This window comes from Canis lupus, chromosome 38 (genome assembly GCF_003254725.2).
Source record: "Canis lupus dingo isolate Sandy chromosome 38, ASM325472v2, whole genome shotgun sequence".
Lineage (NCBI taxonomy): Eukaryota > Metazoa > Chordata > Mammalia > Carnivora > Canidae > Canis > Canis lupus.
The window spans coordinates 21,534,439-21,546,802 of record NC_064280.1 but is presented as its reverse complement, the minus strand read 5'-3'; the positions used below and the strand labels follow the sequence as shown (position 1 = coordinate 21,546,802).

General features: G+C 51.1%; 1 protein-coding gene across 4 annotated transcripts; it reads left to right on the top strand.

Moving 5' to 3' along the window:
* The first annotated feature begins 4,453 nt into the window (after positions 1–4,453).
* Positions 4,454–10,826, top strand: FCRLB (Fc receptor like B). Of its 4 annotated transcripts, none has more exons than XM_035711133.2 (8): positions 4,454–4,619; positions 4,712–4,808; positions 5,689–5,753; positions 6,075–6,095; positions 6,413–6,667; positions 8,199–8,465; positions 9,024–9,302; positions 9,815–10,826. In XM_035711133.2, exons 3-8 carry the CDS (start codon positions 5,723–5,725, stop codon positions 10,228–10,230), a joined length of 1,269 nt encoding a protein of 422 aa, XP_035567026.1. In that variant the 5' UTR covers positions 4,454–4,619; positions 4,712–4,808; positions 5,689–5,722; the 3' UTR covers positions 10,231–10,826. The 4 variants fall into 4 exon arrangements, with proteins under 4 accessions (XP_035567026.1, XP_035567027.1, XP_035567024.1 ...); XM_035711134.2 differs by having other exon boundaries at positions 4,696–4,808; XM_035711131.1 differs by lacking the exon at positions 4,712–4,808 and having other exon boundaries at positions 4,470–4,619.
* Positions 10,827–12,364: the final 1,538 nt, after the last annotated feature.

Sequence of the window (12,364 nt, the reverse complement as noted above, 5' to 3'; positions counted from 1 at the left end):
TTGAGTTCAGTTAATGGTACCATTTTCATGAACACATCCTGCAAGCTCTCATGCTAAACAAGGAATTCATGTACAGATAATAAAAGCTATCCACGATCAGGGAAGGAAGTCATAGATGCAGCTGGCTAAGATAAATGTCACCTCTGCTCTCCTCGTCCATGTGTCTGTGTGCACCTCTCTCATCCCACCACATCAGAACTTTTTAGTATCTTATTTCTATTCACTGGAGGGTGAGCTCTTTGCACCACATTGACTCTTTGGTGTTTAGTTTAATGAGGCATAGTTAAGCTCTAAAATTCTGTTTAGTTGAATTGAATGAGCCAGCATAAGGGAAGATACTTTGAAGAAGATGGAAATTAACCTGGACCTTAAGGGATGAGTGGCATGTGTGGCATCTGCAAAATCTCCAGACTCTGCCCAGAGGATCCAGCCTCGTCAAGTACTTGGAAGCCTCAAGGAGAGGGGTGAGGAAGGCAAGAATAGAGCAGAAAGAATGGGTGGGGGGTTTACTTGTCTCCATCTGCCCATCTAGCCTGGGGTTTGGGAGGAAGTGGGGAAAATGAATTGTTACACCAGGTCTGGTTTATGGCCCTGTGCAGTTTAGACCCACAGAGGTCCCAATGCAGCCACGCTAGATTTTGTCTCCGAGGTCAACGCTAGATAATACGTCCATTATCTTATAAAGTAGAATCCAATGTCCAGGTGTATATGCCCAAAATAAATTCTAGTGTATGTGTATTAGAAGATAGATGTAATAATGTTCATAATAGCACTATCTGTAAAAGCAAAACTTTGGAATCAATTCAGTTATCCACCAACAGAAAAATGGATACATTGTGCTTTTTCCACAGAGTAGAATACTATACAAAGTAAAAATTAGTAAACTATATATAAAATAAAGCAACATAAAAAATATCAAAAATACCAGCTTGAGAGGAAAAAGCAAGTCCCAGGGGATACCACATAATACGATGCCCTTATACAGAGTTTAAAAACAAGCACAGCAAAAGAATATATTTTTTAGGCATTTACACATACATAGGATAAACCTTTTAAAAGAGCATGATAATGGAAACACCAACGTCAGGATAGGAGCTACCTTTGAGGGGCTGATTTGGAGAGACCATGAGGGAGAAACACATAAGTAGATATAAATTATTAGTAACTTAAAAGATCTTATCTGAGCAGGGATTTAGGCCTCCTTTAAATATATATATTTCCCTAAATCATCTTCAAATGCCTGTGTGGTTTCTGCCTTTTTCTTTTCTTAGAGGTAATAAAAACCTGAGTTTATCACCTCCTATGTGGAGTAGTTCTTTCCTTTATTGATCTTCAAGTAAACCATTCCAACCTCTTAAAGACTACTCCAGTGCACTCTCAGTATTGCTGGATTTGGTGAACCTTTGTTTGCTTGTTGACCTGAAAGCCATGATGATGTGTGTTTCACACGTTTTCCCCAGCCTTAATCAGGTCAGACAAAATAGCTAATTTTTTTCAGTACTGAAGAACCTTCATTAATTTGACATTTATGTACCGAGTATTGTGTTACTAGAAAAAAAGAAGGTGCTATAGAAAAAAAAGAATATGAGTTTAGCATGATCTCTGCTCTCAGAGAAGAGTTTATAAAGTCTAAAGTCTTAAAAAGTCTAAGTTGATTGCGCTATGTGTTCCTTTATTCTGTAACACATCTTTGGGAAAGTAAAACAACAGCACAGGGTAGCAAAGGAAACAGTAAGAAAAAAAAAAAGAAAAAAGAAACAGCAGAGTGAAAAGGGAACCTATGAAATGGGAGAAAATATTTGCAAACCATATACTTGATAAGGCAGTAACATCCAAAATATATAAGGAACTCATACAATTAAATAGAAAACAAAACAAAATAAATAGAAAAAAACCCAAATAACTTGACTTAAAAATGGGCAAAGGACCTGAAGAGACATTTCTAAAAATAAAACCAACAAATGGCCATCAGGTATATGAAAAGGTGCTCACCATCACCCATCATCAGGGAAATGCAAATCAAAACCACACTGAGAGATCACCTCATACCTTTAGAATGGCTAGTATCAAAAAGCAAGAGTTGATGAAGTTGTGGAGGACAGAGAGCCCTGTGCACTGCTGGTGGGAATGCAAACTGGTGCAGCCACTGTGCAAAACAGTGTGAAGGTTCCTCAAAAAATTAAAAATAGAACTACCTTACGAGAGGTGCCTGGGTGGCTCAGTCAGTTGAGCATCTGACTGTGGATTTCGGCTCAGGTCATTATCTCAGGGTTGTGAGATTGAGCTCTCTCTCTCTCTTTCTCTCAAATAAATAAATCTTAAAAAAAAAAAAGAACTATCTTATGAAGAGGTATATATCTTCTGGGTATGTATTCAAAGGAAACGAAACCAGTATGTCAAAGAGGTACCTGCACTCCCAGGTTCAGTGCAACACTATTCACAATAGCCAAAGTATGGAAACAAACTGAATGCTAAATGTCTATCAAAAGAATGGATGAAGAAAATGTGAGGTGTGTGTGTGTGTGTGTGTGTGTGAGAGAGAGAGAGAGAGAGAGAGAGAGAGAGAGAGAATCCTGCCATTCACAACATGGATGAACTTGGAAGACATTACTAGGCTAAGAGAAATAAGCCAGATACAGAAAGATAAATATTGCATGATCTCACTTATGCGTGGAATCTGAAATAGTCAAGACTCATAGAAGCAGAGACTAGAATGGTGACTGTCAGAGGCTGGGAGAGAAAGAGAGAGAGAGAGAGAGAGAGATATGAGGAGTTGCTTCATGAGATTATGGAGGCCAAGAAGTCCCATGCTCTGGCATCTGCAAGCTGGAGACCCAGGAACATATAATTCAGTCTGAGTCTAAAGGCTTGAAAACCAGGAAAGCCGATGGTGTAAATTCCAGTCCGAGGGCCAGAGGGATGAGATGAGATATCCCAGCACAATCATAGGTGCAGGAAAATTATGGGGGTGGGTAACCAAATTCCTCTTAACTCTGGCTTTTGTTCTGAGAGAGAAAATAATACCTAGAACACAATACCATTTATGTGAATCAATAACAGGAGACATTACTCAAGGATAAACATACGCATGTATACAAGTATATCCAGTAAGCATCATACAATGTGTACTCACGTGGAGGGTAGTGTGCATAGAGGTAAGAAAAAATAATAGAACAAGAGAAGGGACCTGAAAAGCCTACGATGACAAACTGCCACGAGCAGCGGGGAGAGGGAACATATTTTGGAGTGAGATGGACTTCTACTCAAATCCCAGCTCTATCACCACCGTTACTAATAATCCTTCCTCAAAGGCCCCCTGTTGGGATTAAATGCAGGGACATGGGGTTTGCCCCCGGTTCAGTGCTCAGGGCTTCAGCACTCACGGAGTGTGAGCTGGTGCCAGCAACAGTAGTTGAAAACATTTTAGTCATCAGGACACTTAGCAGAAGATGGCATATCTTGTCCACAGATTATGCCATGACAGGCTTCAAAGAATTGCTCAGGTAACAAAGGGTAATTGCTACCTTTCTCTGCATTAGCAAAGGGGTGAAGAATTAGAAATTCTGCAGGGAAAAGTCTTGGATGTAGAAAGAGATCCAGCTTGGGGGAAATGCAGAACAAAGCCTAGAATAGAATAAAGATCCGTTGGGTGGGAGAGTCTTCAGGCCAGATTCTGAGCACTGTATGATGGGAACCCTATCGATGAGTCTAGAGATTTTCAGGAAGACTATATACATCTCATGAACTTTTGGTGTAATCAGGTGTCTTGTGCAATCTGGTAAAAAGCCTGAAATCTGTGTTCTGAGTGATAAGAAGTCAAACAGAGACTGTTTGTGTGGAGCTAGGGACAGCTGACAGGTGCATCACATTCTTACTGTAGACGTGGTGGCCTGGGGCAGATGTCACAGTCCTGGGGCATGACATGGGGAGGCTGTGGATGACGCAGGGAGGCCCACGCTGGCCCCGGGGGAGGAGGCGGGTGGAGTGTGGGGAAGTCTGGCAGCATGGTCTAGCCAAGACACCCCTAAAGCAGGCAGTTTATAAATCTCTGTTCTTACTATCCAGTTCCTCTCTCCCTCCCTCCCTCCCGAGCCCCTTATCAAGCACCTCCTTGCTTTTCAGACCCATATGACTATCTATCTTTTTAAAAAACCCCGCTCTCGGGACACCTGGGTGACTCAAGTCAGTTAAGTGTCTGCCTTCAGCTCAAGTCATGACCCCAGAGTCCTGAGGTGGAGCCCAGCATGGGGCTTCCCGCTAGCAGAGAGCCTACTTCTCCCTCTCTCTCTGCCCCTCGTGCTTGCTCTCTCTGTCTCTCTTTCAAATACATAAATAAAATCTTTAAAAGGAAATTACAAAAATAAAAACCTGCTCTCAAACAGGATCTGAGGTGGCCAGCAGAACTAAACAACCAATCACATTTCCCTTAAGAGGCATTTGCATTTTTAACAAAAACTGTCATATTAAGAGAAACTCTAAGGGGATTCTCAGAATGGAGCTCTGGCCATCAGCAAGGAAGAGGGAGGAGACTGTCTTTAAGAGACTTGACAGTGTTTGATAGTCCTTTTCGTCCACCAGAGTTCCAGAGGAAGGAGGCGCCCCAGGACCGTGCGGCCCAGGTGAGGACAGGACACTGGTCCAAGGAGACATACAATCAGGTTGGAAAATTCATTAAGTATTTACATGAGAATTCAGGTTCCCCATTGCTCAGGGTATGATCGCATGGCTCAGAAAACACCAGAAGTAGAGCTGGGAGGTGGGATCTGCGAAGTTTCTGAGGGGCCGATGCAGTGACTTCTCTGCCACAGGTGAGGAGTCCTGGAACTGGGGCATGGCTGGGGAAGGCTTGCGGGGATGGCTAGCAGGAAGGCGGGCAGGCACGAGTGAGTGGAGATGCCATAGGGTGAGATCCCTGGGCTGCGTAGGAAAGAATGTTCTCATTTCTGAGGGTTTAAGTTTTCAGGAAGGGGAACCACATTGCATTTTTTTCCATTCTTCACGATAACTTTGGAAGACAGTGATACAGAAGGTGGTCGGTGAATCATGCCCTTCTGTCACTCACCTGTGGGAAGCTGTGAGCTCTGGGTGCAGGGAGCCCAATGTCAACCTCTCAAGGCCTCACACTCCTGTCATCAGGGAGTGAGCAGAACAAGGGCCCCAGGTAGACCTTCAGGACACGGGGAGGTATTTTCCTCAATTGAGGCTTATAGGGCCACCTGAAAGGTGGGGATGATGTGGGACAGAGGTCGATGTCAATGGGAGCCTGAAGGTGGCTGTGTCACCTGCCACAATCCGGGGTTCTACATGGCTTTCTTGGGCTGCAGAGGGCAAAGGCTCTGCTCAGCATACCTCCTCTACAGGGGTTGGGGTTGGCCTGAGATGTGAGGTGGCCGTAGGGGTGCTAGTGGGACAGTGCCTGGTGCCTGGGACACCTGAGAGCTGACACTTATCCAGCCCATGTCCTGCTGTCTCCAGTCTCCCCATTTCAGGAATTAGGAATGGGTGGGAGAAGCAGCAATGTCTTCCAGGGCTCAGGAGTCAACACCGGTCAGCATTTCCAGCAGTAACATAGGGACAATAATTGTATCGGTCTCTTTGGTTGTTGTGAGGATGAAAAATGAATTACGACACATTGCTAAGGGAAAAATAGAGCAGCAGTTGAACAAAGCACTTAAACATTTATTGCAGACATCGTGCTGCAGCTGCTGTGGGCCGGGCCAGCATGTGGCCACTGACAGCCCTTCTGCTCCTGGGTGAGTCCTCAGTGCATGGACAGCGGCAAAAGGACTTGGGCTGTGGGGTGAGTGTGGCCCAAGGCTGTGTGTGCATGTGTTTTGTGCATAGTGTGTGCATGTGTTTTGTGCATTGCACGCGTTGGGGAACATTCCTCATTTCCAAACAGCAGTTCATTATCTATTTTTCGAGGATCAAGAGAAGGGGGTTTTCTCAGAGCCAGGAAAAGTAAAGGCAAAAGAAAAACAGGTCTTGAGACTCCCAGAGCTTTTCCTATGGTCAAAGGTCCCTTACTTTCCTCTCATCCCCAACATTCTTCTGCTTCAATTCTCATTCTGCAGTTCCAAGCAGCGGGCAAGCTGGTGAGTCTCCCCCATCCCTCAACCCAGTTTCCTACATTTTCCACACCAACCCCCCTGGGTGACCTGCTTGGATACTCCCCACTTCTCAATGTCTTCTCAATCCCCATGACCCCAGTTTGCCTCTATGCACCTCGAAATGGGTACCGGTGGATTGTAGTCCGGTGCGGTGTCTCCTCCCACGGGGATGGTTTAGCAATGTGGGCCGGATCCTGGAAGCCGGGGTTTTCTCAGAGTGGCCCACCCCAGACCACATCTTGGGCAGCTCATCTTGATTCTCTTCCCCGCATTGCCCCCTCTTACACGCCCCCCCCCCCCAGCTACTCTGGAGAAGCCCATATTGTCTCTACACCCACCCTGGACCACAATCTTCAAGGGGGAGCGGGTGACCCTGCGATGTGATGGGTACCACCCTCTGCTCCTGGAGCTCCGGCCCATCAGCACTCTCTGGTACTTGGGCCACCTACTTCTGCCCTCTCACAAGAAGAGCATCGAGGTGCAGACCCCAGGGGTGTATCGATGCCAGACACGGGGAGCACCTGTCAGTGACCCCATCCACCTCTCTGTTTCCAACGGTGAGTGCTTGAACATGGGGGCAGGGGCTCCACGCATCTCCTCTGGCCGTATTGGTCCCCCAATGGGAGAGAACACTGGGGCACTCCCACTGGGGTGGGAAATGGGGATTATCTTGAGTCTCTGGAGCAGGCAGCGCCCTGCGTGGCACTCTGTGTGAGAGACACCATGAGGCTTGCCTGGCCCCAGAGGTCCCCTTGCCCCTCTGCCATAGAGGGAGGCAAATAAACGTTTGTGCTTATTTATGAGACTAGCTCAAGACCTGGGATACTGGATGGGGAGCCATGGGGGAGGGGTCAGGGATGGAAAGGGCAAAGCAAAGGGGTGGGGAGTGAAGGTTCCTGTGTAGACTGGGTGCAGCAGGGAGAATCACTCCTGAATGAACAGCAAGATGCTTCTCTGCGCTTTCCAGCAGCCACATAGGGACAATGATTGTATCTGTCTTTGGCCATTGTGAGGATGAAAAACGAATTATGACATATTGTTAAGGAAAAAAGAGAGCAACAGTTGAACAAAGCACTTAAAAGTTTACTGCAGGCATACACGTGTACATAGGCGTCAATTCAGAAGCTGACTTCTTGGGGTCACTTAAAGGATTTCAAAGCAGGATAAGAAAATAGCAGTAGTTTGTTCTTTAGCTTCCGGGATTAGCTACTTTGTAGGGAATATTATATCATCTCAGCCTGATAGGCCACAATTTGTATTCAGAACTCAAAGATAATCACTTAGCATTTACACACATTTCATGTGCATACTCTGCGGTTTCTTGTTTGGAAACTGATAGTACCGATAAGATACTGGCCATGAGAGGAGGTGGTTACCATTTGTGGAATAGAATAGGAAACTGATTGTGTCTGTTACTTGCAGAATTCTTTCTCAAAGTAAAATTCCTAAAAATGGCATCCGGAACATGTTAGGGTTATACAAGGGTTAGCTCTGCTGGGTTGGGGAAGCTTTCTGGAGGAGAAAAAGTTGAAGGCTAGATCTACAGGACAAGTAGGCCTCAAGTAAAACAGGTGTGTGTGTGTGTGTCTTGGTGGGGGGGGGTCTTATTGACAGGTGCAAAGGCCCTGGGCTCACAGCAGGTCCAGTGCTCCCAACAGGTATATTGGGTGTGGCTGGACCTAGCTTGCATTAGGAGTGGGAGGTGGGGACAGTGAGGGAGACACTGGGCAGGTGACAATACTGAGATGGTGCTGGAAAAGTAACTAGGGGCCAGGTGAGGAAGGCATCCTGAGCAGTGTAATGCCATTCTGATGGCCGTTACTCTGTGATGAGGCTGGAGCCAGCTGAGAACCGGGCATCTTTGCCTTCCTTCCTCATCCTTACTGGAACACGGGGGTGGGGGGTTGGGGGTTGGGGGTGGGGGGGGTTGCTTTACCTCCCCCTCACCTGGCAAGGCATCCAGCTCCGCCCTCCTGGGCCGCCTGCAGCCGGGAGGGGGGAAGCCACTGTGCAGGGGAGGGGGAGAAGGGTGGGACCCCCCAGGCCTGGGCTTCTCCTGGAGTCAGGCCTGCCACGGTGACTGTCTAGACTGGCTGATCCTGCAAGTGCCCTACGCTGCGGTGTTCGAGGGCGAGCCGCTGGTCCTGCGCTGCCGCGGCTGGTACGACAAGCCGGTCTACAAGCTGCACTACTACCACGAGGGCCGGGCGGTGCGCTACTTCCACGCGAGCGCCAACTACTCGGTGCCGCAGGCGCGCGCGGGCGACAGCGGGCGCTACCAGTGCTCCGGCACCATGCGCCTCCCGGTGGAGAGCGCGCCCATGTTCTCCGCCAAGGTGGCCGTGACCGTGCAAGGTGGGCGACCCCTGCGGCCCGGGACTGGGCAGACGAGCCCTGGGCACTTCTGCGGCGGGAGCCCGGCCGGGCAGGGAGGCTGGAGGCTCATTTCTCCCCTAGTCCATGCGCGCTCTCGCTCTCCTCCGCCGGGAAGGCGCCCCTGATGCGCAGCCTGCGTGGGACGAGGGTCCCTTCCCTCCCGCGCAGCTGCGGCTCCTACTCCGGGTGTGGGGGCCCTAGAGCCCGCCGCGGTGTCCAAGCCCCAGCCGGAGGGCGGGGCAGCGGTAGGGGTCCCTGGGGGGGCGGGGGGCCCGCTCGGAGCGCACCCCCCTCCAGGCCGGGGGCCCCGAACTGGGTGTCCCGCGGGATGGGACGGGAAGCTTCGGGCCGCTCCCCCTCCCCCTTGGCAAGCGCTCCCCGTCCTCGCAGGCTCCCTCCCTCCCCCCCCCGCCCCCTCTCGGTGCCCTGGGCCGCGGGGTCCCTCGAGGGAAACCGGCGGTGCCGCGGCGCGTGGACACGCGGGCCCCCCGCGCCGGCCCACGGCGCCCCCTGAGCGCCCGGCGCCCCTCTCCGCAGAGCTGTTCCCCGCGCCGGTGTTGACGGTGACCGGCAGGGCGGAGGCCCGCGGCGGGGTGGCCGTGCGCTGCGAGACCCGCCTGCACCCGCACCGGCGCGACACGCCGCTGCAGTTCGCCTTCTACAAGTACAGTCGCCCGGTGCGCCGCTTCGACTGGGGCGCCGAGTACACGGTCCCCGAGCCCGAGGTCGACGAGCTCGAGTCCTACTGGTGCGAGGCCGCGACCGCCACGCGGAGCGTCCGGAAACGCAGCCCTTGGCTGCAGCTCGCGGGGCGCGGTGAGTGAGCGCACCCTCCCCGGACGCCCCCCACCCCTGCTACCCCCCGCGGGCCGCCCGGCCCGCGCCTCCGCACCCTTCTCCCTCGCGCCACCCGGCCCTCCCGGCTCACCGTCTCCTCCCTCCCCTCCCTCCTCCCCTCTCCATCCCCGACCTCCTCCCTCTCCCTCCTCCCTTCCCCTCTCTCCTCGCCACCCCGTCTCCTCCTCCGTTCTCCCTCCTCCCTTCTCCCTCCTCCCTCTTCCCTCCCCATCCCTTCCTCCTCCCTCTTCCCTCCTTCCCTCTCCCTCCCCATCCCCTCCCCCTCCTCCCCTCCCTCCCTTCTCTCCTCCCCTCCCCTCCGACCTCTCACCCTCCTTCCTCCTCCCCTCCCTCCTCCTCTTCACCGGGTCCGCCGGCCGTCCTCCCGCGCCTTCCCCGCGCTCCACCCCGGCCCCTACCGCCCTGGCCCGCGGGCGCCGCAGGGTGGGAGAGTGAGTGCGGCCGTGGGTCCCGCTGTGCTGCGCCCGCAGGGTCCGCGCTGCCCTCGGCGTCCAGCACCGCCCAGGCTCCCCGGGCCGCAGCGTTGGCGCCGGGCGGCCAGCCGCTGTCCTTCAGGAAGCCCCCGGTGTCCAGATCGGCCCCGTCGGTCACCTCCGTCCCCAACGCCACGTCGCCGGGGCTGCAGGGCCCCGCGGGCAGAGCCCCCACGGCGAGGCCACCAGCCTGCGCCCTGCCGGCGCCCTCGGAACCGCCCGCTGGAGCCCTGAAACCCGACGTGGACCTTCTGCTGCAAGAAATGCAGCTGCTCAAGGGCCTTCTGAGCCGCGTGGTCCTGGAATTGAAGGAGCCGCCGGCCTTCCCAGAGCCCAGGGCAACGCTCCAGACCCCCGCCCCCCGCTTCGCTGCGAGCCCGGGAGCCCCCGAGACCACCGCGGTGGAGAGCTGAGGCCGGGGAGCCCCCCTCCAGGCTCCCGCGCCTGCGTCTCCCGGCTTCCCACCCGCGGGGACCTGGCCAGGCCTCTCTGCTCCGCGCCTTTGGCGGCCTTGGTGTGGGCGGGTCTCCGTGTCCCCGGGCGCCCTGGAGCATCCCCGTAGGCCTGTCCTCGGTTCTCCTCCCCTCCCAGGACTCCCCTTCTGTCATTTCCTACCTGGAGGTTTGGAGGTTTCTGTTGGCAAGTTTTAGGCACCCTTAGCTTTTCAGAGGTGCCCACCCGGTACACATTTCAGCACAGGCAATATCGGGGTATTTAAGGTCATTGAGATAATAATGAGCCCTTTGGAATCTTTGAAGGTCAAGTTGTAACTATTCATAATGGATTTAATGTTAATTTTTAAAAAAGACTTTCAGGGGCCTCTCTGGGTGGCTCATTCAGTTAAGCATCTGCCTTTGTGTTGGCTCTTGATCTCAGGGTCCTGGGATAGAGCCCCACCTTGGGGGACTCTCTGCACAGGAAGGAAGTTTGCTTCTCCCTCTCCATCTGCCCGCCTCCCCCACAATGCACTCTCTCTTTCTCTCAAATAAATAAAAATATTTAAAAAGTATATTCTTCAAAAGCATTGATATAGGGGGGATCCCTGGCTGGCTCGGCGGTTTAACGCCTGCCTTTGGCCGAGGGCGCGGTCCTGGAGTCCCGGGATGGAGTCTGGTGTCGGGATCCCAGCATGGATCCTGCTTCTCCCTCCTCCTGTGTCTCTGCCCCTCCCCTCTCTCTATGTCTATCATAAATAAATCCTTAAAAAAAGAAAGCATTGATATAGGAAAGACATTAAGGTTCAAAGCTGAAGGCTAAGAAAAAATTGTTGAGACGTCTTTGGTGCAAAAAGGTGATTTTATTTAAAGCACAGGGACAGGACCCGTGGACAGAAAGAGCTGCACCAGGGTTGTGCGGAGTGGCCCATTATATACTTTCAAGTTGGGAGAGCCTTAGGGAGAGCATAAGTCTCTGAGGAATTTTGGAAGCAAGGTTTCCAGGACCTTGAGGGCGACTAGCTCTTGTTGGGAAAAGATCATTTATGACCATCTAATACAGCCTGAGTCATGAGACCCTTCAGATGTACACTGGTGGACCATATTCATGGGGGATGGTCGCCGACACATATCTTGGGGTGTAGAGATAAAGGAAATTTCTAAAGGAATTTTTATATGTTAAAGTAGACTCACAGGATCCTGAGGGTCGGGCTAGGATTGCCATCTTGCCCTTAGCAACTGTCAACATCAAGGTAGTTGAGTCCCTAGAGGAAGGTCACTCTGTCTGCTTCAAGGACCTGTCAGTGGGCTGTGAGTAGTAAGGAAATTTACTGATTTTTCTTCTCCCTTTGTTTTCCACATCAGCATCATTTAAAAAAAAAATAGAGACTTTCAGTTGTATTTCTGATGAGATTATACCCCAAAGTCCCAGATTTCATATAGTTTTAGAAGGAAAGGTATTTGTGTGGCTTGCTCAGATTATAAGAATCAGAGTTCTGTGAGACTCCCCCAGATGTTCCTCCTGCCCCAGTGGAGCTGAACAGACTGATAGGCTCTAGTAGCAGCAGACAGGCCAGGCTCTCTTTAGCCATAACTTAAAAAAGTGATACTCTTTACATTTCGAAATTTCTTTGAATAAAGTTTTTTTTTCTTTGAAGAAAGTTTTAAGACAAATCCTTAAAATTGAGGAATTCTAGTTTTTAGCTTTTTTTTTTTCTTTATTCCCCTACCAGCCACTTCAACCCTAACACAACCTAGACACAACATGACCTGATCCCTATTCCACCCTGCCTGGTGACTTTATTGTTACTTGAAGGTTAAAAGCAAGATGCCATGTCAGTTGTAACCTCAGAGATGTGTTCACTACAAGCCCCATTTTCATGAGTCCCCCATCTCCCCGCCAGAGCCCTTCCTTCTCTGAAGGGCTGGTGTGACTTGTTTCCAGAGGGTCACTGGGTTCATACCCTTCATCAAGTAAGCGGCACTGATAACAGCTCTTTCACTTCTAACTTGAACTTGGTCACAACCTAATTTCCCCTTTCTTGTTGAGTGACTAACCAGAATGACATCAATATCCTTCATCATATTCTTCACCATATTATTAAAAAATCAC

Coding starts and splice junctions, on each gene's coding strand:
- FCRLB (XM_035711133.2), top strand. CDS start 5,723: ATGTGGCCACTGACAGCCCTTCTGCTCCTGG. Junction 5,754..6,074: donor GACAGCCCTTCTGCTCCTGG/GTGAGTCCTCAG, acceptor CTCATTCTGCAG/TTCCAAGCAGCGGGCAAGCT. Junction 6,096..6,412: donor TCCAAGCAGCGGGCAAGCTG/GTGAGTCTCCCC, acceptor CCCCCCCCCCAG/CTACTCTGGAGAAGCCCATA.